Source organism: Colius striatus, chromosome W (genome assembly GCF_028858725.1).
Source record: "Colius striatus isolate bColStr4 chromosome W, bColStr4.1.hap1, whole genome shotgun sequence".
In the NCBI taxonomy this organism is placed as follows: domain Eukaryota; kingdom Metazoa; phylum Chordata; class Aves; order Coliiformes; family Coliidae; genus Colius; species Colius striatus.
In genome coordinates, this window is record NC_084789.1 from 41516599 (window position 1) to 41542315 (window position 25717).

Consider the following 25717-nt stretch of genomic DNA (forward strand, 5'->3'; position numbering starts at 1 on the left):
TCCACATCGGGCTGCTGCTAAACGTCAAATCAGCAGCCTCACCAATGACACTTTGGAACTAATGGAGTCCACAGATCTGTACAGATATCCAGTGCCACACAGCCCAGCCTCAGCTTGTGCACCGCTACCGACCGCAGCCCGACAGCTCGTGGAGCTCAGGGAGCCGTGTGTGTGACTGAGCAGGATGAGAGAGAGGGGAGGGGGGAAAGGACATTTGTTAGTTATGACACGGACAAACTAACAAGCTCCAGAGCAAGTGGGTGATAATGCAGTCTGGCCTCCAACCTGCAGTGCTGTGGGCTCCCTCCCTGGCACTCTGCATCTTGCTTATGTGGGCTCTAAGGGTGTATTGCCATCTCCTACCTGATGTGCAGGGCTGGGCCAAAGCAACCCATCAATTCATGGCAACAAGAGTCAGGAGACGTGTGGAAATAAGGCATTAAGGTGAAGAGAATCTGGATTCTATCCAAGCTGCAATACTTTGTGACTTCCCATTGGAGTACCTGAGCTCAGTGTACCTCAAAGGGTTTCAAAATGCATGCATGCAGCTTCTGGAGGTTAAGCAAAGGGTGAAGGGCTGTGGTTTCTCACAGGCCAGTGGCTCCACTGGCAGGAACAGCCAGGCCAAGTGCTGCATCTCTCCAACTAGAGCAAAAAGAAAAGCTACTGTGTGTGGGGGGGGAATTCTACCCGCATTTGCAGCTATGAAGAGTTCATTGATATGAAATATTTGCCTCAGTTTAGTAATGGAAACTAGCTGGCTTGTTGTTTGGGCTGTGGACATCCACTGGCTCCTGTCAGCTCTGTTTCCCAGAAATGTACTTTGGTTACGGTCGCGTGTTTCAGTCCAGACATCTTTGGCCTAAACAAGCTGCACAAAGCAGGATTTCCACTGGAACAACACTAAGTGAGCTAATTGAGGACACAGTTCAACATTGTAATGATCTGTAGACTCCCAAACCTATTTTTCCAGCCACCTTTGAGTTGCATGCTGTAGCAGTACAGTCAGCACCTCTCAACAGATAATGCTGCAGAGATGGATCTCACTTCAGTGGTGATTGTCCAATGTGTACTTCAAGAGAAACCCTCTGCCCCTGGGATTTCCAAATGCAAGCTACCTTTAGTCTTCAAAGCACTTTCATATAACTAAGGAGGTGTGAGGAGCTGCAAGAAGCACATTTAAGAGTACACCTAAGTCTGTAGGATAACCAAACTTCACATTCTTAACTGGAAAGTGCTTTGATCTGCTGTTATTAACACCCTTCCTTCCACACAAGACATTGCTCACCCAAACTACTTCCATAACCATGGGCTCTTCCTGAGCAGATCCCTTTTCAAAGGCTGGTTGACTTGCTAACACAGAACTGGGTAAGGATTACAAAACAATTTGTTCTCTTGTAAATATTCAGATGTGTGGGATTTGCACACGATGCACTTGTCCTCGCTCCCTCCCTCTCACTTGCAGCTCAAGGATGTTATGCTCACCCACAGTCAAACAGCCTCAAATACAAGAGGGCAGGAAAAGTGGTATGAACAGCTGGTTCCTAGGGAGAGGTCCTGCACAAGAGGTGCACCACTAACCTCTGCCAAGGTCAGGCTGAAACTGGTCATTTGCCAGTTTCAAAAGCACACAGGTCATTCCTAGTGTGGAAGCAAAGTCATTTGCCCAGGTGCCAGGAAACTGCTTCCCAGCTACACCATTTCTTGGAGAGACCGACAATGTGTTCAGTGAAGGCCCTATGAGGATCAATCTGAATAGTCACCAGTTTGTTCCTGACTGGTTTCTGACTCTGGGTTGGTTCATGAGACCAAAAGGCCACTCCGTGCAGCAGTCACAGCTTTTGAACTCTGAGACTGGCCTGTGAAGGCAGCTCCTGTGTGCTCAACACTGAGCACTGTGACAAGGCACAACACTCAGTTACTCTGTTCTGTGACTCCTTCCTAGAGGAGCGAGGCTGAGGCCCTACACCTCAAATGCTTGTTTCTCTTACTAGAAGTAAAAGAGCAGCAAAATAAGTGTAGTTTAAAGTAAGAACACTTGAGGGTTTAACTTGTTCTCCTCCCACAGAAGTAAGCTCTTCTCTTTTCTGCTTCATCAAACTCCCCAGATTTAACCTTTAGGCTGGACTGGAACACATTAAAACCTACTCAGAAGGTACAGAGATTAATAACCTCCCATTATTTGGATGGTGAGATCCATATGACTTTAATACCAAAGCTGCAACTTCATTTTTCTGCCACAGCTCAGCATGAATGCAAGTGCAGCAAAGCCCTTCCACCTGCAGGTGCCCCAAGCTGCCCCCAGCATCCCTGTTCAGCTTTCACATGCTTGTGTGGGTGTGACTCCCTCCAGAACCCCAGAGATGCAAGCTGGGACCACTCCTACTCCTCTGCTTGGGAAAACACTCGGGAGCAATCGGATAACCAGTCTGGTCTGTAAGGAGCATCGGAATGACTTTGAGACACTCATTTCCAGCGTGGCACAGAGCAGGCTACCAACAAATATCTCTCATTCCATTTCCATAAGGGAGCAGGCTTGGCATTTTGATTCACATCCCCATAGCCACACGTTGGGATTGAAGCATTCAGAACACTGAATCCAAACTCCCATCTCTGCAGCATTATCTCATGCGTCATCGGTTACCGCCATGCCTAAATCTAGCATCATGCCAGCACATTAAGACAGTAGGTACTATATGCAGTGTTCACTGGACCAGAAGAACAGAAATAAGAAAGGGGAAAGGAAACCCTAGAGAAGAAATGAAAAAGGCAGACCGTGCAATACAAACCAGATGATGGCTGCTTAGCTACTATGGGCCAACTGCTGCGGAAGAAAAACGGCGAACACCCCAAGTTGGGTAAGTGCTTTTGTAAACATCTAACACACACACACACAAACACACACACACACAACACCAAACCTACACACCAATGAAAAAGAGATAGTAACCTTTTGCTAACACTAAGTTTCTTCCAGGTGCAGGCTAACGTGAGGAAACTTTAACAGAGAACTTTATTAATAGGGAAAAGGAACACTGGGGAGGATTTCTTAATGAAAAACAAGCTGGTCTGAAGCAGGAGTCCACTGAGGCACCCTGGATTATTCACTACAAGCTTTCTGGCTCTCTCACAAAACTGCTCAGGAAACTTGGCTGAAGCCAAGTGCCAAACGTGGGTCTGGTTGAGGCTGAATGAGCTGCTGTGCCTCAGAGCAGCAGAATCATGGAATCACAGCATGGTGGGGGTTGGGAGGGAGCTTTAGAGCTCATGCAGTGCAACCCCTCTGCAGAAGCAGCTCCCACCTAGATCAGGTCACATAGGAATGTGTCCAGGTGGGTCTTGAAGCCCTCCAAGGAAGGAGCCTCCACACCCTCCCTGGGCAGAAGATGCTTTGCAAAGGGGAAAATCAAAAAGCTTCCAAGAGAAACAAAAAAAGCTTGAAGAGGGTAAACCAGAACTTGTTGTTTTCCCCCAGCACATGGCTGTTCTGTCCACAGCTCAGCCAAAGGAAAGCTGTGCTTTACAGACCCGCTGTACAGCTTCAGACTGGGGGAGAGGGATGCTGGGTTAACACCAGGAGGCATCCAGGGCTCATGCTGGCACTACACCAGCAGCTTTCCAAAAACATCAACTGAAAAAAACCCCATATGATCCAAATGTCTTTTGCTACACTATTGCACCAGGTTGGCACAGGAATTAAACCGAGTTTTCCAAGCAAAGTATCAAAACCCAAACTGAATCTCCACCAAGGGATGTATTCTCTTCCATCTCTTCTCAAATCTCTTATGCTCAACTACAATTTCAAGTTCCCTGTATTTTAGGACAACTACTAAAAGATTCAATCCCAGGCCCACTTAAACCTCAGCATGCAAATTTCCCAGAGCCAATGACCCCTGTGCTCCTATCAAACTGGACTGCATTCACATCAAGTACCATCCGGTCACGGGCTACTCGCTGCTGGGTTGGTGCTGGTGCTGAGTGTGGATCTTACCGATTCTATAGGCTTGTCTAGAGATGCTTGCTCTATCTCCAGGTGCCCTTCTTCATATTGATCAAAGTGATTGCCCTGAAAAAGAAGAGAAGGGGTTAGTCCTACAGCAGAGAGCACGTTTCCAACAGTCTGGTGTAACTTTGGTTAAAAGATGAATGTAATGCACATGGGTTCAATCCAGCACATTGGCTGGAAGAACAAAAACCCACTTGTTCTAAAAACAAAGTCAATTTGATGATAACCATAGGAGTCAGCAAAACAGCAAACATTTCTGGTGACAACACCGTGGGTTGGTCTATGCAAACCTTAGCCATAACCACCTGTGCTGGCCCTGAACTCACACAGGGCAAGAAGCAGCAGGAACCAGCCCCACCAGCGCTGTACAGGGAGGTTCTGTTGTCTTTTCCCTTTTAGAGCAGAGCAAAGCTTTCCTTGCAGCAGGAAATCCAAACTGCTCCAGGCATATGTGGAGTTTCACACACCTTCAACCAACCAAACCCCACAGTGGTACCAAAAGGAACCTCTCCCCATTCCCACAGCATTTGTCTGTGGTCTGGGGCAGCCCTTTCCTGCAGAGCAAACTGTTCATGGAAGTGATCCCCCCACACACCCACAGCCTGTAGTTTCAACCCTCAGCTGTGCCCCACGCCTGCTGACCAGGCAGCCACACGAGCACACGTGTTGGCACACAGCAGCCCAGGCCAGACTCACAGAACAGCTTATCCCACACGTCCCAGCTTCAAGCACGTGCGAGCACAGCGTCTGAAAGTGCTGCCCAACAACGACAGGAGCCAGGGGGGTGCCTGAGGGAGGTGATGGAGGTGTGCAGGTGCTCTCACAGCAAAGAACATGCCAAGGAAACCCCAGCAAAGCCAGTACATCCACTTTGCTGCTTCACACTCTTGCAGCAACACTGTGAAACTCTTTAGTCCAAAGGAACATTCAGGGGGATTTATGCTGTGCTGTGCCCAGGGGCACTCCCAGGGGAACCTCCCTCCCTCCTGCCCAGCAGGGCCCTGTGAGCACAGCACATGAACAGCCATGGGAGCAGAGATCAGAGTCAAGCAATCCTCCTCAAGCACCCCTATGGCAAGATTCCATCTTTCCATGGATATTAAGCAGCAGGGGTCAGGAGCTAGGAAGGCAACTGGCAGTCTCTGGCTCCAGAACACCCCTTGGTGCTGGAACACCCGTGGGAATGGCCATTTCAGGAAAAAACCATCTGTTGTAGCTCTGTGGAAATTCCAGAGGTTTCTGAAACCTCAGATTCCTGACATTGCAAACATGGGGATCCATTCCTGGCCATTCAAGAGGCCTGTGATGCACTGCCCCAGAAAGGAAAAAAGATCTGGCTTTCTAGCTGCCAACTCCAAACAGGAGACATGCCTGCAGCTGAGATCAGCACTGAAGCCATGCAAGGAGGTCTTTTTGGCAGGCTCTCCTGCGCTCCCTGGGCACCACTCAGCACCACAGCCCTGGGAAAGCCCAGGAGGTGCTGCAGCCTTGGCTGTCACCCCGCTCCTCCCCCAGGCCCCCAGTGCCACTGAAATGCTCTGGCTGCTCCAGCACCCCACACCTGGCAGCTCTTATTTGCATCCCAGCCCCACAATGACTCTGAGCAGGAACACCCAGCACCACTGCCAAGAGAAACATGTTGCTACTCTCCTCATTTCTACCAACACCAACTTTTCCTTCTGCAAGCACTTTAATGAAAGCCAGCACACCAAGCAAATGCTGGCTGGAAGGGGCTCTGGGTCGAGTTTTATGAGCCAGGCACCAGCCTTCAAAACCCCTCTGGAAGGAGCCTTGTATCCAGTGATTCAAATCTGCAAGAGACCATTTTGACAAAAAGCTCTTGCCAAGAAAACATACTTTGATGCTGGTGCCCCAACTGCCAGCCCATCCATCATCTGCAGGCCACAGTGCTAATTCACCCAGGCCACGCTCTGCTCCCAGCAGCCTTCTTTCCCACGGCCTCCCCAGAGTGAGTTTGGGGCTTCATCTGCCAGCAGCAATCCACTCCCATCCCTTTTGGTTTTTTGGACAGCCTTCAGAAGCAAGCTGAAGGCAAGCTTACTATGTGTATGGAGTTGAGCTGCTTCAAAAAGCTAGCACAGTGTGGACTGTCAGCAGGAGCAGGGAGCTGATCATTCCCCTGTGCTGGGCTGCACCTCAAACCCTGTGTCCAGTTCTGGGCCCCTCTTACAAGAAGGACATGGAGGTGCTGAAGAGGATCCAGAGGCTGGGCTACCAAGCTAGGAAAGGGTTTGGAGCATGTCTCAGATGAGGAAGGGCTGAGGGATCTTGGGCTGTTGAGCCTGGAGAACAGAAGGCTCAGGGAAGACCTTCTGGCTCTCTCCAGCTACCTAAAAGGAAGCTGCAGCCAGGTGGGGTTGGGCTGTTCAAGCAATAAAACAAGAGGAAACAGCCTCAAGTGTCACCAGGGCAGGTTCAGGTTGGATGAGGAGGAATTGCTTTGGTGCCAGGGCTGTCAGGCATTGGAACAGCTGCCCAGGGAGCTGCTGGAGTCCCCATCCCTGGAGGGGTTTCAGAGCTGGGTGGGTGTTGCACTGAGCGCAATGGGCTGGTGCAGAGGCTGCACCCCATGAGCTGAAAGGTCTCTGCCAGCTGAAACCATTCAATGACTCTGTACAGACTGTACATGTATGTGCTGTGAAGTCAGGGAGCCCAGTGGGGAGGAGACAGAAAACCTGTGTCCATGTCAGAAGGACAAAGCCCAGCCCTCCCCAGCAGCAGTGCCCAGGAGAAAAGCAGCCAAGTGTGCACATGCTGGTGGTGAATTTGCACTGCTGACTGCTTAATGCCAGCAACAACACATTTATTAACACTTGGTACATAAAGCAATTAACGCCATGTAACATTTAGTTACCAAACACTTGAAACAGTCTCAGCACAAACACAGCCCTGCTTCTCCTCCCCAGGTCTTTTCCTCAATGTGACTTGCTGCCTGCAGGTAGCTCTGAACATGCCAACTAAATTACCTGGAGCTGGCAAAAACCTTTCTGCCTACTCAGTCTCCTTGGGCACGCTGCCTGCCAAGGCAGTGGCAATGGTTTGTACAAAGGCAAGGGTCAATTCCAGTTGGAACACACACCTCGCTGAGCTGAGGCCGCACAACTGCATTCTTCTGTGCTTAAACACAACACCTCCTCCCAGAAGGTGTGCAGAAGCCTCAGTCCATCACAGCCAAGTGCAAAGGAGGCATAAAACCCCTCTCCAAGCTCTAGAGATGCCACTACTGTCCGTCTCACCTTTTGGGGTGTATGTTTTGGTGGGTTATTGTCACGCAGTGTTTACTTTGGGGGTTTTGTTGCTGGGGATGGGGTGTTTGTATTTTACACATAACAGCAATGCTAACACCAGAACTTTCACAAGAGGCAGGCTGCTTCCCAGCACCTTTAAGTCCTGGGTAAGCAAATGCCACCTGAGTAGAAGGGAAGAAGCCCTGGTGGGATGCTGCCAGGCTGCTGGGAAGCTGACTAGTACAGGCTGGGTAATTTAAGGCACTGGAATAACAAAGTGTCCAATCTGAAGTGCAATCAATACTCATCACAGAGACTGTTCTTTATTTATCACTCAAGTATTGATAAAGGGAAAATTTCCCTTCCAGCATAAAGCAGCTTGCCCTGGCAAAAAGCAAGAGGGAAATCCAACAGTCACACTGAGGGTGGATTCGAGGGCGTGTTGGGCCTGACGGTGCCTAACGAGCAGGAGAACAGTGGTTGTGGCTTCCAGGGGCAGCTTGTTAAGGCAAAGCTGGCTGCCACCGTGGCCATTCAGAGCTGGGACTCTGTGGAGCTGGAGGGAGCACAGTTTGTCCCTTTGCCTCCTCATCCCTGGAGCTGGCTGAGGAACAAGCTGGGGGGAATTCCATCTGTTTTCCTTCTCCAGTCCTTCAACCTGGCACATCAAATGGATGCAGGTAGTGCTTCTGTTTTGCTCTACCATAAAACAACAAATCCCTTTCATGTGTCCATCTAACAATGTATTGAACCATAACGTTGAATGTTTTGAGGATAAACTACATTTTTTGCAAACAGGAACCACAACCATTGACTTCATGTCAATATGACTTTGATATGTATCTTCTGCAGATTGAGGGATGCTTCCCTCTTTGGAACAAACCTTGAAGTGAAAAGGAGAAAGCAATCCTTACAAAATGGATACCAGGCCATAAAATAACAGCTGCATTAAACCTTTAGCTATTCAGAAACTACTCTTCCCTCCCTGGATTTCAGAGATGAATGCAGTGCTTTTCTCCCACTTATCCTCTGCCTCTCTACTTTAAAGCTGCCTCCTTCAGGCTTCCTCACTTCTGCTTTGTAAAACAAGATGTGCTGCACTTCTGTTACTTTCTTGCAGATGCCATCTCCATCCTGAAGCAGCGAGGCAAATAAGATGAGAGGGCTCCAGGTAAGCATCGTTTATTGCTCTCACTTTGTGCTCCAGCACTAGATACACTTCACTACAAGCACGCTGGAATTCACTGCTTGGGTGAGAAGCAAGGACAAGCCTTCAACATTCCTCATTACACTCCAGGCACACGGAGTGGTTTCCCTGCCGCACTCGCCTCCAGGAGCCAGTTTGTTTGCCCCCTGTCTCTCTGTGTGTGTATTACCATCTGAACTTTGGCTACCCACCCGTTTTGGTTGCTCACAGTCACATGGCCTCTCCTCTCTTCACTTTCCCATTGTTTGATCTTCCCAGGAAGCTCTTCACCAGACCTGATGTCTTGGAGCTCTCAGACACACCTAACCCTCGAGTTGGGAATACAACGGACTAACAAAAGCTGCCTCCCCGCAGGATTTTACACCCTTATTCTCCCTTATTTGGGCTGTAAATACTTCAGAGCTCTGGCCCAACAAAACTACCATTTTGTCCAGGATGAAACCCAGTGGAGTCTGTGCATTTTCTGAACTCAAGTTAAATAGCTCAGGGGAAAGAGAACTGCTGTTTCTTGCTTACTGATAAGGTCACAAGCACTGTACCAGGGAGCCTGGTCAGTATCATTTCAAAACAATTAGGAACTTAATCACACTTTCATCCCCAAATCTTTAGTGGCAAGCATTGTTGAAGTGACACAAGGAATTGTTGATTTCAGCCCATTTACCCAAGTTTGGTATCACATCATTCACTGTCTCCCCTCCACAAGGCCCCTTTTCGCCATGGTGGGCAGAGACAAAGCAGCTAAGGACACACAGATCTTACTGGGAGGGCTCTTTTCAAAGCATCTTTACAAGGCAGAGGAAAAAACACATTCTCTCCTTCCCTCACACTCCCCAAAGAGGAGATATCCAAAACCAGAGTGACTGCTGAGCAGTGCCTTCTCTAAGTCACCTACGGCATCCCCGACTCCACGAGGAGAGAATGATGAGTCACTTCAGCTGCTCCAAGGCTGTGAGAGCTCCCTGGATATTAATTACTGGACTGCTCTTTCCAATCTGTCCAAGCACAGAGGATATTGAGATGTCAGCATGCAAAATACCCTGCACACAGAGCACGTTGGTGACGGGAGTTAGTGGCTTCTTTTATGAACAGCCCCAAGTCACCCAGGTCGCCACTGAGAAGTCAGTGTGGCAGTCTGAGCTTCAGACCTTGAAACAGGGCTCTTACAGGGAGATGGGAGAAAACTAACACAAAGGAGGAGTACAATGGAGACGGGAGAGCAGCGGCTTTGCTTTCAGAAGGCCTTCATTCAGCTGTCCTTTCAGTTACTGCTCCCTAGGAGAGCTCAGTTACACAAACATTCCTAGCAAAGAGATGTCAGTTAGGAAAAACAACAGGAGTCAGACATGGGGAGCCTAGAATGGGAATACCTGGGCACAACAGTGCCTGCTCCACCAGTCCCAGGCCTCAACAGTCAAACAAGACTCCAGCATCAAACTGATGCCTGAGAGCACTAAAGCCAGCTGACGACTGGGGAGGGGACAAGCAGAATGCAGCTGCCAAGATGGCAGAGCAGGAACAATCTATTTATGTCCACACTGGGTTTCAGGCTCAGCTCCAGCAGGGGCACAGCACCACGTGCTCCCGTGCCCCTGCATGCAACAACCTCAGGAGAGTCATTCTGCAGTAAAGCCTCACACCACTCACCATCATTCTTTCTCAAATGCACTGCAGGAAGAGCCCAGTGTGATGTCAACGCTTAACTGCACTTGAAAGGAGCAGCCTGTGCTCCTTAGATGGGAAACAAAACCAGTTTGCACTGGTAGAACCTCAGGAAGAGCCCAAACCCCAACATGTCTATTACATGTACTTTAGGAAATGGCATTTTAAGACACTGAAACACATCAGAACCACCTGTGCATACTCTGTTCATCCATCCATTCCATCACTAAAGCTGAAACTCACAAAAACTCCAAGTCCAGCCATAAAACTGGGGCTTGATATCCACAAGTGCCACTTTAGAACATTTAACCAAGCCTGCTGCCTGCCCCAAATGCTGTGAAGGCATTAGGCTGCACACCAGCAGCTGAGACACCAGGAGGACCTAAAAGCAGAACTGGATACCCACAAAAAGGCTGTTTGCTAGAGCACATGAACCCACAGCAGACTGTGGTAGCTCCGAGCCACAGGGTATTTCACAGTGGCCTCCAGTTACTGCTCTGGAGGAAGCACAACCGAGATCTCTCTTCTCCAGTCACCTCTTCTGCTCTGCCCCATCTGCTGAGGCCTCATCTGGAGTCCTCTGGCCAGCTGTGGGCTCCCCAGCTGCAGAGGGATGGGGAACTGCTGGAGAGAGGCCAGCACAGGGCCAGCAAGATGCTCAGGGCACTGGAGCATGTTCCTGCTGAGGAAAGGCTGTGGGCACTGGGACTGGTCAGGCTGAAGGAGACTGAAACCCACCTGGACACACTCCTGTGCCCCTTGAGTCAGGGGAACCTGCTTGAGTGGGAGGATAAACTAGAACAGCAATTGCTCTGTGAGGTCCTGACAGTGCACTGGACTCTCCCCTAAGCCAAAGGATAGCGATTGCAGCAAACCACACATTCACTTTATGTTGCATTTTGCACCTAGTTCTCTTCTCAAAAGCCTTTTCAGACCTGCCAGTTTTGCTCAGCCCCAAGCTGGAGTGACCCACCTCTCCCCACAGTGCCTGAAGGGCACACATGCCAGGGCTGTGGAGTTACCTGTGGTATACAGGCAGCAGAACAAAAACCAACTCCAGGCAAATAGGAGAGGAGTCAGAAGCAAGGTCTGCTAGCACTGCCTCTTGTTTTGTTTGTTTGTGAGGCTCTATCACCTACATCTGCTCATCTCACCAGCAAATTCCAGCCCACACAGATGAGAGAAGGAAGGTGTTAACAGCAAATCCAGCTCACCGCAACTAATCCACGGTTTTGTTACACACAACCCCAATGTAAGGGGTTCATCATTTCCCTGCCAGCTCCACCCTGCCCTATGGATGGTGCCTCCAAGCCTCAGACACTGATTTATGCTGCCCTTTTCAGCTAAGCAGGACGTGATGACTCTATAGGATGGAAGATCTCCAAAACGTAATCGATGCAGACAACCGTGCTGATGTTTAGAAATGCATCCAGAGAACTCAAAAACAACTCCAGGAGAGCCTAGCTCAGGGTGTTTCATGAATATTCGTTATGCACCCAGGAGAAAGTACGTTTGGAAGACCAATATGCACCCAGAAGATGACTCTGTCCAACCCTGCTCTCGCTGGAAGCTTCCTTGGGTCACTTTAAAGGCCAGACAGTGTGACACAACAGCAACTTTGCACTGGTACCTGGAAAGCCTTTGTTAGTGCTGCCCAGAACAAAGGCATCCCTCTTCCTGTTCCCTGGAGTGAGTGACTGTAAAGATGCAAAAATAACCAGTCATCCTTTCCTAGCAACTGAGGTGAATAACTCCCAAACAACAGGCAGCACTCTCCCAGCCCTCTGTGGGCTATAAATCACCTGCCCAGTCCCTTCCCCGTGGGTAACGATGGACACTGCACAGCTTCACATCCTCCCAACTGCTGAACATTTACAGTCAATGGCTTGTAGCTGCAGCAAAACCTCATTTGAGCCAATCACACACACATCAATGATTTTGACAGTACTTAAAGGAAAAGCCAATACTGTAAGATCTGGATGTGAACTGCAACTGGCAACCTTTGAAAGCAGCACCTTGTAATTACAGGCTGGGGCACTGACAGCACCTGCTGCTTACCAAACTACAAGTAAATCTCAGTGGTAAAATTCTACCTATTAAGTCCAAAACCACTAAAACCCAAAAGCACCCAAGGAGTACTCCTAGGTCAGGAGCCTTAAACCAGGAAAGGGTGCAGAGAAATGCCTCATTACAGCTGTCCAATTAAAAACATGTTCAGAGATAAACAGCTTGTACAGGAAAGAAGGGGAAGCCAGAGGCAGGTCCCTGCCTTGCATACTTTGGCACCAAACTAGAGCAATTTAATGTCACTGAGATTCCTTCTGCTGCTACCAACAGCAGCTAGAAATGTGTTCCAGCACAGAGGGATGCTCTTCAGCTCTGGCACAGCTGCTGGAAGAGTGGCAGCACTGGCCTCACTCACCCCACTTGCTCACTGCCATTTCTTAACATACCTCGATGCAGAAGATGCTGCAGCTCCCAGCAGTCACAGAAGGGTTTGGGAAGGGACCTGAAAGATCATCCAGTTCCAACTCCCAGCCATGGGCAGGGACACTGCACTAGCCCAGGTTGCTCACAGTCCCATCCAACCTGCCCTTGGACACTTCCAGGGATGGGGCAGCCAAAACCTCTCTGGGCAGCCTGTGCCAGGGCCTCCCCACTCTCACTGTGCAGAGCTTCTTCCTCACATTTCATCTAAGTCTCCCCTCTCTCAGTTTGGAGCCATCACCCCTTGTCCTGTCACTCCAGGCCCTTGTACAAAGTCCCTCCCCAGCTTTCGTGTCGGCCCCTTAAGGGCCTGGAGGCTGCTCTAAGGTCTCCCCAGAGCCTTCTCTTCTCCAGGCTGAACACCCCCAACTCTCTCAGCCTGTCTCCACAGACATCAGATCATCTCCATGGCCTCCCCTGTGCTCCCTCCAGCAGCTCCATGTCCTTCTGATGGTGCCCCAGAGCTGGATGCAGCACTTCAGGAAGGCATCTCACGAGAGGGGAGCAGAGGGACAGAATCCCCTCCTTTGACCTGACTTACTACATCTAACAAGAGAGACACAGAGGAAATACCCTGATGGGATAGTGCACTAATTATTTCATAGCTATAGTTTATTTACCACAAACAGAATTCCAACCTTTCACAGCACAGTCTTTCCTTCTTTTCCTTTCTTAATACAACACTTGATACTTATTTCTCATCCAGAACGCCCCAGAAAACCTCACTGAGGAGCATGTTAACTGGACCCAAACTCCTAATTCACTCCACAAACCTCAGTTCAACATTTTTATCAATGACCTGAGGGGGAATGGAGCAACAGCCAACTCAGTCTGCAGATTATGAAGCCTGACAAACAGTGAGCAACCATGTGGAGAACGTGTTTGTCCAGAGCAAGCTGACCCAGGAAAGAGCAGCCTGAACTCAGCACACAAAGACTGTTTCCACAGATCCCTGTACAAACACACCTGCAGCACGGGGCTGCAGCTGAGCAGGCAGGAGAAATCCAAGTGAAAACCTCTTCATGCAATTCAGGAGTAAAAAAAGGATGAAAATACAGTCCATGGGTGTGTGACAAAGGAATAAAGTAGTGGAAGAAAGCCGCTTAACTCCACAGATGGAGTCTAGACTCCTCTGTTCAACTCTTCCAGTCACAAAGGAGGAAAATTTTAGGATGCAGAAAGGGTAACAACACACCAGGGAAGGCAAAATGCCCTGCAACAGGAGAATTGAGAGACCAGAGCACTAAGGCTCTCCAAAGAGGCCAGGACTACATGTATGCCCTTGCCTAAGAAACGCTGGCCAAGAACTGCAGCAGTGCTTTGTGATCAGATGAGCTGCTGAAGCTCTACATCCCCACACAGTGGGTGTCAGGAGACTAGTTAGGTCGAGTTTTGTTTCAGGGGGGGTGATTTGGAGCTGAGATAGTTTAGCTGGTTTGTGGGACTGCAGAATGAAGAGTTTGCAGTTAACCACGATGACAGAGACATCACTGCATGACAGAAGTGACAAAAGGTACGATCAAGACAGCAAGCAAGGCCTCTGTAAAATTCACTCAGCACACCAGTGCCAAAGATTCACACTGAAGTTCACATTCTTCTAAAAATGGCACCATCACTACACAATCTGCTTTATAACACATTTCTCCTCAGTCTTTTCCTCTCTCCCTTGCTCACGTCAGCCGGCAAAAACACCAGCCACAGCTCTGACGTTCCTGCTTTGCTCAACCAAGGGGTCAGCACATCTTGGTGAGGAAACAAGAGTCCCCACCAGAACCATCATCCCAACCTGATGCCCAGTGAGGACATCTGAACACCACCAACAGGTTGTTGAAAATCTAAGATTAATCCCTGAATTACAGAACACACCATGGACAAGGCCACCCTCAGGACTGCTCCCAGCTACAACTGGCACAGGCAAACACAAACACCGGGATCTTACATCAGCTGGAGGCTCAGGATAACACCTTTGGCAGACTCCAACCTGCATTCCCCTTCCTTAAGTCTTTCTTCTCTCAATCAGTAAATGAGGCAAGAGACAATGATCCTATTTCTTTCCTTGCAGCACGAGGAAACCCATCAACTTGCTTTGCCCCATGACCCACAAGCACTCCCAGCCTGCTGAAGGATATGCAAATTTCCCCTTCTACAATTAAAAGGAGAAAGATATGGCAAGGAAACACACATTCTCAACATCTGGGAGTCACTGGGAGCTCCACTGGGTTACAGCAACGAGGAGACAGTCAGTGCATTCATTCTTTTTGCTCAGTACAGTTTAGATAAAGAATAGAGTAGTTGCAACTACAGGAGGAGAACTGAGATGTGCATTTCCTTACTGCAGCAGCCTCCTGTACTGCCCACGGTTCCCAGTAACCTGTTGAGATCCTCTGGTAGCCCACTCCACAGCTATCATTCATCATTACTTGAAGTTACAACAGCTCAGGAGTTTGTGTCTGCCTCGGGGAATCCAGCCAACCAAAGAGAGGGCAGGAGCAGGCAAGTGACAGACATCCCTGCGACACAGAAGCACTAAGGATCATTTAACTGAAGGACAAAGCTTGTCTGTGGCCCACTCAAAAATAACCCCTCCAGTGACAGAAAAGGGAAGGAGGTTGGGGTTTATTTATTCAGCAGACTTAACTCATCATGTCAGAGCCTAGAGAGAGGGAAAGAGAAGGAAGGTCAGGAACATCCTTCCTCCTTCAGCAGTTCACTGCCTAAAGCCTCCCAAACAAACTGCTCTGCTGCCCTGCTCAGGGAAAGATCAAGTATTTCTGGACAGAGCAAAGCTAAATGCCTTTCACTAGAGCTGCCCTCGAGTTCAGCACCTGCAAAACACAGCCAAAAGCAGGGCCTTTCCCTGGAGTGTTTCTAAGCTTTTGGGGCACACAGCAAAGAGAAGAGAGGATCTCCATCCTTTGCACGGCTTCAAAAGCAACACAGCACGGCAAAAGCAACACAATCCCATAAAAACCAAACCCACAAAAGCTGCTCAACCATCTCAGTGCAGTGATGCCCTCCCATGGCATCTCCTGCTCCTTTCACACCCTTCAGAGTTTAACTTTCAAAGCCCCCTCAGCCTCCAGGCTCCTGCCACCCACCACACAGGGCACTGGGAACGTGTTCCAAGCACGTGACCCTTCTCCTGCCCCTCCACATCACCATCTTTATCCCCAAGGGTATCTGACTTTCTTACCCTGACACTAGCTACTCCTTTCCACAGGGTTCCTTACAACCCCACAATAGTGTCTCTGTTCCCTCTGCAGCTTTCTTTATACTGACTGCTTCGCTTTGGCTGCAGTTACAGGGAGGTTCTCTAGTCCCTCTTTACCCTCCAACCCTCAGTTGATCCCTCTGCTCCACAACCTCTCTCTCCTCATTGTCTTTTTATGCACTTCAGGCCACTTACACCTTTTTCATGGCTGGTTTAGGTCCTTTCCTTCCCGACCCCATTTCCCTCCAGTGCTGGCTGTTTCCATTCCTGCATGGAGCTTCCTTCAGTCAGGCCCAGGGGGGACACAACAGCTCCCAGCAGCTCTCCTACCTTTAATCCGCTTCTCTCCAGCGTATCAGCAGCTCAGGAACATGAGTATCACCCCTGCTAACCTCCTCTCCCCTGCCCACACCAATGCTCCACTCCTACTCTTGCCAAAGTAATCCTCTCAAACCCTGGATCTCCCCAGTTTCTCTCCAGAAGGAAGGCTGCTAACAGTAAAGACAACTCTAAAAGCGCTTGTTTTCACCCAGCGACTCTCTCCCATCAGCCACATCACTAATCTCAAGCTATTTGCCTTTCTTCCAAGCAGCTAAAAGCTTCCTTTGACCCACACGCTTCTCTCCTGACCTTTTGTTTCCCTTCCTCTCTCCAGAGGGTAACACATCCTTTTGCTTCATCACGAAGATCACAAGTAGAACGAAATCTGAGGGATGTCTACAGCCTTCCCCCCCCAGTCATGCTCCATTCCTGCTTGCAGCCGTGTCATTTCAGAGCCCCATCTCCCTTCTGTCGTGCCTACTTGGGTCTCAACAGTAACACTGGGTCATGTCTGCAGTCAAAGGATAGAAACTTCAGCTGCTGAAGCCTGGAATTAAACCTGCTAGAGATGGCGTGGGGAAGGCACCCTTAACACTGTCAGAAACACTCCTACAAAGGGAGCCTACAGACAAACTTGTAACTTCACACTAACAGCCTGTCTTGTTCTTGCTGTAGTTTGGAGATCTTACAGAGAGGATCCAAAGCTGCACAGTAAAGGCAGGGGTATTTTTACCTACGCTTAGCAACAGCCACAGCACAGCTTTCACAGTGACCTGCAGACACACAGCATGGTAAGCCAGCCCCTTTATTCCACACCCCGGCACCTCTCAAGCAACCTCCCTCTAAAGAGGGGAAAAAAGCAAAAATAGCCAAAAATCTTCTCTGATTTTGATGAGGAATGAGGATAGAGAAGGTTCAAAAAGCCTTCCTCCACCAAGGTACTTCAGAAAAGTCATCAGGCTGACCAACTGTCCGGGTACATGCACAGGCACTGGAGCTGCCCTCAACTCAGTCCCATCTTGCCCAAGACATTTGGGCTCAGTTTCCCCCTCAGCTCTTTCCCAACTCATCATTTTCACATTCGGTCCTCTGCAAGCCTCAACCAACTGCACACTGTCACTTCCCTGAGGACTGATTCCACCTTCCCTTCAAAGGAAGCTTTAAAGCACAACATAAAACGCCCTCTCACTGGCCAGTCCTCAGGAAGAGAAGTTACCCTGCTGTAAAAAGCCCTCTTGTGTCATCTTCTACTCCAGTTTAGGGGAAAGACAATGAAAGCCTGACACTTGGCATGGAGAAAGCCCAGATTAAAAATAGTGCCCTTGCTTAAAGTGGAGGGAAAAGAAGGTTGTGAGTGGGTTATTGCTCCCGAGCGTGCTCGACAGCTTTTGAGATGTCAGCATCGGGTAATGGAGCCCTGTTTCCTCTCTGACATCACTCTGCATTCTCCCTGCATGACCAGAGCAATGACACACTAACAGGTTTTGCTCCTACAATTCTTTATCCTCTCTTTTGCTTGTTTTCCTTTGGCAAAGGGACAAGAACAAGAGCACCCAGTGAAAGGCAGATGCGAGCACCGTTGTGTAACAGGCAAGCAGGGAGCTCAGCCATTGCTGGGGTATCCCCTGCAGCACCCGGCTCGGGTGAGGTTCCCCATCCCTCCCCCCCCGCCAAGCAAACCACCATGAGAAATGGAATCTCAAACTCTGCTTCACCAAAACAGGAACTTCAGAAACTCAATCACACCATTTCAGTACTTCATTGAAGGAAAAGAAGGCAGCATCCCAGCCCCTGTGTTTAGAGCTGCCATACTCACAGCCCCTGCACCCCAGCCCCTGTGTTTAGGGCTGCCATACCCACAGCCCCTGCACCCCAGCCCCTGTGTTTAGGGCTGCCATACCTCCAAGCCACAGAAGAGGCAAAGCAAATGGTGCAGGCAGCCACACTGCCATGTATTTTCTTGTGTGTTTCCAACACTGTTTAATAACAGCTTGGGAAATGAGCATCCCCTAAAACACCCAGAAGGAACAACACACGTTAATTACTACTGGATGTCCTCTCGTTTTAAGGCTGCACCTTCACGTCACATGAAGCACAACCACTTGAGCTCTGCAACTATCAAAAAAGCCCTCTCAGATGTTTAAGCAGAAAGCACGAGTTTGGGTGAAACGCACTGTTCCAACTTTAGGCTCCCCAAGCAAGGACAACAGATAAAACGCTCATCAATGGCTCTTCTCGAGCTGCCTTTGCCCTCACTACTTTTGTTTTTCTGTCTGACCTCGAGACTCCCGGGCTGAAGTCAGAAAACAAAATGTCATTGTTTAAGCTTAATGAGTCAACGTTAATTTCCCCATTGTTTATTTAAATCCCCTTTCAACCGGCAGCAGCGGCGTTCATTACGTCGGAATACTCGTGTCTTTCTTCAGAGGAGGGATAAGGAGACGAGAAACGCGTTTGGCACAGAGGGGGTGGCTGCCACATGCCGGGGATGCCCGAGCCGGGGCTGGGGGAGCGGCAGCGGGCAGGTGAGCCCGGCCCGCACCGCTCCGGCCTAACGCCCGGGCCAAGCGCTCAGCTCCCGGCTCCCGCGGACCAGAGTTCGCTCCCTCAGAGGGGAGCCCCCGGCGGCCCCTCCGCGGGGACGCTGCCTCCCCACGCGCCGCCGCCGCCGTCCCGCTCCCCGCGGGTCACCTTGACAGCCCGTCCCGGCTCCCCGCGCCCGCTCCTTTGTGTCGTTCTCCGCCACCGCGAAGCGCCGGGCCCGCGCACACAGCCCCGGCGCGGGGAGGGAGGCAACGGCCGGAGGGGGCCCGAGGGGGCCGCGGCCGCCCCGGGGCTCGGCCGGCGGGGGGGTTGCTCCGCGGTGCGGCCGTTACCTGGAAGTCCCTGTCCTCGTTGAAGCGGGAGAACCTGTCCGCCATTTTGCGCCGCCGCCGCCTCGCTCGGCCCGGCCCGGCCCGGCCCCGCGCTCCGGCCGCCTCCCCTCAGCGCCGCCCGCGCCGCGGCAGCGCCCGCCCCGCCCCCGCCGCGCCGCGCATGCGCCGGCCGCCGCGGCTCACGCGGGCAGCGCGGGGCCGCCCTCACGGCGAGCGGCCGGGCGGGAGGCGGCGGCTCGGGGCGCGGAGGCCGCGGCGCTTGCAGGGGGCTGCCAGGAGCGAGCAGAGAGCGGCCGGCAGCACCGGCCCCGCCGCCGGTGGGAACGGAGCCCGGGCCGCGCGTGCGCCGGTCACCCCCCCTCACGGCCGCCCGCAGCCAATCAGGGCGCGAGCTGCCGCGGCACAGCGCACCGCCCCCCCCGCGCCGCGGGTGGTGCTGCGCATGCGCTGAGGCGTGAGGCGGCCGGGGAGGGCGGGCACCAGCCTTCCCGCCCTCCCGGCTGGAACCAATGGGGGTGCCCCGGCTTCTTGAGTGATGGATCTACGGGCCAATAGGGTGGCCGCTGCTCCCTGCTGCACCCCGGGAGCGGCGCGCGCGCAGATTCGCCTCAGAGCGGCCGGGGTGGGAGGGGGCGCTGAGGGGCGCGGGGCGGCGGCGGCCGCACGGCCCGGCACGGCCCAGCACCACCTGCGGGCAGCCCGGAGGCCAGTGGTGGTGCCAGCGGCCAGCCCTGAGGCGGATGATGGTCCCCTGAGACAGCTCTGAGGCAAATGATGGTCCCTGGGCAATCCCTGAGGCAGATGATGGTGCCCAGGGCCAGGCCTGAGGCAGGTGATGGTGCCCAGGGCCAGGCCTGAGGCAGGTGATGGTGCCTGGGCAAGCCCTGAGGCAGATGATGGTGCCCAGGGCCAGGCCTGAGGCAGGTGATGGTGCCTGGGCAAGCCCTGAGGCAGATGATAGTGCCAGGATCCAGCCCTGAGGCAGATGATGGCACCCAGGACCAGCCCTGAGGAGGATGATAGTTCGCTGATGACACCAAACTGGGAGGACTGGCTGATTCCCCAGAGCCTGAGCTGCCATTCAGCGGGATCTCGACCGGCTTGAGAGTTGGGCAGAGAGGAACGTCCTGCGGTTCAACAAGGACAAGTGCAGAGTCCTGCAGCTGGGAAGGAACAGCCCCCTGCACCAGGACAGGCTGGGAGTTGAACTGCTGAAGAGCAGCTCTGCAGGGAGAGTCCTAATTAATAATAAACTAAATATGAGCCAGCAATGTGCCCTCATGGGCAAGAAGCCAATGGCAGCCTGGGATGCATCAAGAAGAATGTGGGCAGCAGGTCAAGGGAGGTTCTTCTCCCCCTCTACTCTGCCCTGGTGAGGCCTCATCTGGAGTCCTGTGTCCAGTTCTGGGCTCCTCAGCTCAAGAGGGACAGGGAAGTCCTGGAGAGGCCAGTGCAGGGCCACCAAGATGATCAGGGGTATGGAACATCTTTCATATGAGGAAAGGCTGTGGGAACTGGGGCTGTTTTAGTCTGGAGGAGACTGAGGGGCGATCCCATTAACATTTATAAATATCTAAAGGGTGGGTGTCAGGAGGATGGGACATCTATAGTAGTAACAGGACAAGGGGTGATGGGATGAAGCTGGAACACAAAAAGTTCCACTTAAGCATAAGAAAAAACTATTTCACTGTGAGGTGAGGGAGCCCTGGCACAGGCTGCCCAGAGGGGTTGTGGAGTCTCCTTCCTTGGAGGTCTTCAAAACCCGCCTGGACGTGTTCCTGTGTGACCTGATCTAGGTGACCCTGCTTCTGCAGGGGGGTTGGACTAGATGATCTCTAAAGGTCTCTTCCAACCCCACCATTCTATGGTTCTATGATGGTGTGAAGAGCCAGCCCTGAAGTGGGTGACAGTGCCCAGGGCCAGCCCTGAGGCAGGTGATGGTGCCTGAGGCCAGCACTGCTGGAGGCCATGGTGCCCAGCACATGAGCTGAGCTGGATCACAGTCCTCAGAGCCAACCCTGAGGTGAAGCACAGTGCCCAGGGGTGATAGCCATGCTGATAGCTCCTTAGGCCTCCAGCCGGGCCGCAGGGAGATGGGTGCCTGAGCTGAGAGATGGGTGCCTGGCTCATGCAAGCACAGCCAGTAGCCAAGTCCCTGTACCTGGTGGCAGAGGAGCAGTGCCCCAGGCGTGCACTCAGCAGGCAATGCCAAGGCTCTGTCCCAGCAGCCCTCGGGCCTCTGAGCGCAGGCCCCGCGGCAGACGCGGCCCCGCTTTCCCACCCACCGCCACAGCTGTTACCAGCTGCCTCTGAGCGTGGCGGCGTGTGCGTGTCGCCGTCTCTCCGCTGCCCCTGACAGCAGGAAAAGCGGATTCCATCTGTCTCTCCATTCATTCCTTTTCTTTCTCTCCGCAGCAGGCTCGCTGGCCGGATCCCGCTTGCGTGCTGCCCTCTGCTGCCGCATAAGGCAGGGCTCAGCGAAACGGGCCCGGCTGAAGCCGTGCTCACCAGACCGTGCCTCCCCCGAACCAGGCGATGAGGTGAGTGGCTGTGACAGCGAGTCCTGCGCAGTGAGGCGCTGGGTCGGATGCCAGAGAGGCCGCAGTGGTGGTTGTGGTTGGTGCTAGGCGGTGTAGCTCGTAGCAGAGCTGACGATCTATTACTGCAGTGTGTCAGGCTGGGAAGTGCAGTGCTGTGCTGACAGAACTCCTGCGTGGAGATCCCTCATGCAATCTGCTTCTAACTTGCTAGGAGGGATGTTGTTCTCATCCTGCTGCCCTGCCTCAGCAGCCTGGGAAATCCCCCAAATCCTGGCTCTCTCTGGGGACCAGTCAGCCCTGTGTACTCAGGAGGACCTCCTGGTTGGGAGCTGGGACTTCTGTATCCCAGGGTAGCTCTGAGAGCTTTTGATGGACAGGAATGTTGCTCAAATTTGCTCCTTGTTGACCTAAGAAAGTCCTGTTGATGCTGTGCCTGTCTGTGTTTTATTCTGCTTCTCACAATGCCCTCAGCGTTGGGGTTCAGTCGTCTCATCGTGCACCGGATCTCTGGTCCCACCTGCCTGAGTGAGGGGTGGAAGCCCCACGATCTGTCCTCCATGGGTTGAGGTCTCCCCCAGAGCTCTGCACACCCCAAGGAGTGCCTTGCAGCTTAGCCCCACAGCAGCGGGAGAAGCTGAGGCAGGGAGGGGAGCAACCTTTCTCTTTCCAGGAGTCACTGCTGCCTTTTCAGAGGGGACTGTGTATGCCATGTCCTCCTGAAGGGTCCAGGCAGGCAGGGTGGCACCAGGATCCCTGCCCAGGGAGCCCAGCCAAGCTGTGTAGAGCAGCCTGTGGACAGCTCAGTCAGAGACACACATGTGTCCTGCACCCTGGGCCCTGCTCGGTGACACAGCTCTTGCCCCCTCAGGTGAGCAGTGGGACCCCCACCCACACCACAGGATCCCCCACCCACCACGGGGGGCTGATCCAGACATGTTCCTACAGGGAGATGGAGACAATTCAAGCCAGCCAGGATGAGACCCAGGGCAGGGAGTGCAGGTGCCCAGCACCCCCTGGGGAAGGTGGTAGCCACCTCAGCAGGATCTGGATGTCCAACTGGGGCTTGGGTGCCCTTTCACCATGGTCAGCCCTGCCTGACTGGGCTTTGGGCGAGGGGGATCTGGCACCTCAGGGGTGCTGCTCTGCAGAGGAACCTGTATCTGAAGCCCCTCACTCACCCCCCTGCCTCAGCTTCCCTCGATGCCACAGCCCTGAGCAGAGCCCACTTTGGGAGGGGCAGCCCTGGGAGGGTTCAGGCTTCTCCCCATGCCCCAAGCCAGGGACCCCTGCCCCTGCGTGTGTGTGTGTGTGGCAGGCACCCAGAGGGGAGAGAGTGAGCGTGGGGGCGAGCAGAGGGAGGCCAGGAGCCGGGAGGGAAGGAGGCCCCTTTCTGTGGGCCAGGGGCCGGAGGCAGCCATGGAGGCTGCCAGGGCCCCTCTTCTCATGTAAAGCAGCTTTGTGTGGGGGCTACGGCGCCCGGTCTCACCGCCTGTGGAAGAGGAGAGGGAGCTGAGGGGGGCTCCAGGAGGAACAATCCCCCCTCAGCTTCTCCCCACACTGAGCAGTGCCCATATCTGCTGGGGATGTGTGCCTGATGAGGCTGGACATGGTGACAGCTCAATACAGCCCTTGGGCACAGCCCTGTGCTCTCATGGAGCGTGGGGACAGCTCAGTGTCCCTCTTTGGAAGCAACTTCAGGGCACCTTCAGGCACAGAGACAGTTCAGGGCCACTCTTGGGCACAGGATGTCAGTGCCTCCATTGGGCATGGGGACAGCTGGATCTCCCTGTTGGGCACAGAGGAGGGTCAGTGTCCTCATCAGGCATGGGGACAGCCCTGTGTCCCCATCGGGCACAGGAGTGGCTCAGTGTCCCACAGGGATGGCTCAGTGTCTCCAGGGGGTTGGGGACAGTTGGAGTGGCCATGAGACACCTTGGGGGCAGGAACAGGCCTCATGGCTCCACTGCAGCCCCCTACCTTAGAGGAAGGAGACCCTGAGGGGCTGGTGGCATGGGCTATCCCGTGTCCTCTCACCCAGCCCTGGGCTGGGTATAAATAGCAGCCATCCCTATCACCTCCTGTCACATGCCTGCTGCTGGCAGGTCCTCCGCCACCGGCCGGGGCACAGCTGTTCCTGAGATGGGGAGGACGGCCACGGGGACACTCCCTCCCATCCCACCAGCCGTGCCACCCCCACCACGAGGGCCACCAGAGCCACCAGCCCCTGCCTCACACACTGGGGATAGTCCTGGGGGGCATCCAGGGCCCTGGGCCACTCACGTGGGGCATCACTATCACCACCTCGGGAGTACAGACCCCAACTCAGCCCAGGTGGCGAGACCCCCACGCGCCCCATGGGGACCCATTGCCAGCCTGGGGACAAAGGGAACATATCTGACCCCAAAGTAGAACTGAAAGGGAAAGTCCTGCCATGCCTGTCTCACACCGCCCACTGCCAGCAGCAGAAATTGTCACTGCTCACCCTGTCCCCATGGGGCAGCTCTAAAAATACCCCGTCCCGTCCTCCTGACAGCGACAGCTGAGCGCCGGGCGGCGGATGCCTTGGGGACCCGCGGCGGGGGCCGGGGCCGGTGGAGGAGCAGGGCCACCAGCGCTGGGTGTCCCGGCCCCCTCCCGTCAGGACAATCCCCTCTGTGTCCCACAGTGCCCTGCAGGGCCCTCCCGGCATGGCGCCCCACCGGGCCCTGCCCACTGCCCCCTTCTCCCACCCGGATGAGCAAGAGAGTGGCCAGCGGCACCTTGCCCGGCGGCTACCGGCACAAAGGCTGTTGGCGGCCCGCGGTGGCCGTGCCTCGGGCTGTCCCGCGGCCCTCCCCGCAGCCCCTAATCCATCTCTCGCAGCGGGAGATGCCTAAGCCGCCTTTTCATGCCGGCTGCTCCGCGCGCGAGCTCGCCGCGCTGTCAATGCGGGCGCTGGCGGGGGATGTGTCCGACATGCTGCGGGGACCCCTCCCCTGCCAGCAAGGTCAAGGTGGGCTTAAGCCACCTTCCCCCTGGCCACCCAGTGCCAGCCCGCCTCGGGGTGGCCTTTGCCCCCCCGCCGGTGCAGGATGGAGGTTGGGGGAGTGCCGTGGCACCCTAAGGGTGCCTGAGCAGTCCGACCTTCAGCTGGGTGGGGGGTTGTGTCCCCCCAGCTCCTCCCAGCCACCCTTGAGGTCACCCATCGGCCCAGGGACCTGCCAGGTGCCTGTGGTTTGGCTACCACGAGGTGCTCGGTGCTGCCTGGGGAGCACCTTGGCACAGCCACGCTGGCAGCCAGGGCTACCCCTGGTGCTGGGACACCCCATAGCTCACCCTGTGGGTACCCCATCACTCCACTCACCCCACGGCTCAACTCACCCCATGGGTACCTCATAGCTCAGCCCGCCTCACATGTACCCCAGGGCTCAGCTCACCCCACAGATACCCCAGCTCTCGGCTCACCCCATGGTCCACCTCGTGGTTCAACTCACCCCATAGATACCCCAGGGCTGGATACACCCCCCAGCCCACCCAATCAGTGCTGCTCACGGACCTTTCCTACCCCATGGAGCCATTGCAGGCCGTTAGACCAGTTTAGACCAGTACACACCAGTCCTGAGAGCAGCAGGCACTGGTTCCTGCCCTCCCCAACCCACAGGAGCTCTGTGCACAAGCACACACGCGTGTGCCAGCAGAGCTTTCACACAGCCCTCTGCCCGCCACACTGCCACCCCAGCCCCGCTCCCACCCGCTGCGTGTGCCCGCTCACGCACGGGGCACGGGGCCCCTCTCAGTTCCCTTGGTGACAGACCCCCGTCCTCAGCTGGCACCTCCCGCCCGCCGACAGCCAGGCCCTTTGTGCCTGCTTTTAATTAGAGGCTCCTCAGTGAGACAAAGCTGGGGCAGGGGCTGGGGGGGGTCTCCTCTGTGCCCCTGGGGAACCCCCACCTCCTCTCCCACCCAGGACCCCCAGCCACAGCTTCTGCATCACCTTCCTCTGTGCCCAGCCCCAAGGGATGGGGGTGGCGAGCGCTGGTGCTGCCAGATGCCCCCAGGCCAGCATCAGCCACGGGTGTATCCCAGGGCTCCTGTGCCCAGCGAGGGGAGGCTCAGGGAGGCCAAGGGCAGGAGCTGGCGGGTTGCTGCCATGTACCCCAGACCTTGGGGAACAGGGGGGACC

The 25717-nt window shown here is 53.9% G+C and overlaps 1 protein-coding gene across 2 annotated transcripts in view; it reads right to left on the minus strand.

The window, feature by feature from the left end:
* Positions 1–19114, minus strand: part of LOC133628535 (G patch domain-containing protein 8-like) — a 54799-nt gene extending 35685 nt beyond the window's left edge. The window contains exons 1-2 of one of the 2 annotated variants that reach the window (XM_062016834.1): positions 19016–19114; positions 3992–4066 (exon numbers count right to left, since the gene is read on the minus strand). In XM_062016834.1, coding sequence (XP_061872818.1) covers positions 3992–4066; positions 19016–19060 — 120 coding nt within the window. In that variant the 5' untranslated portion in view covers positions 19061–19114. Of the gene's footprint in view, positions 1–3991; positions 4067–19015 lie in introns of those variants that run through there. The other variant, XM_062016835.1, reaches the window with a different exon arrangement.
* Between the last annotated feature and the right edge of the window lie 6603 nt (positions 19115–25717).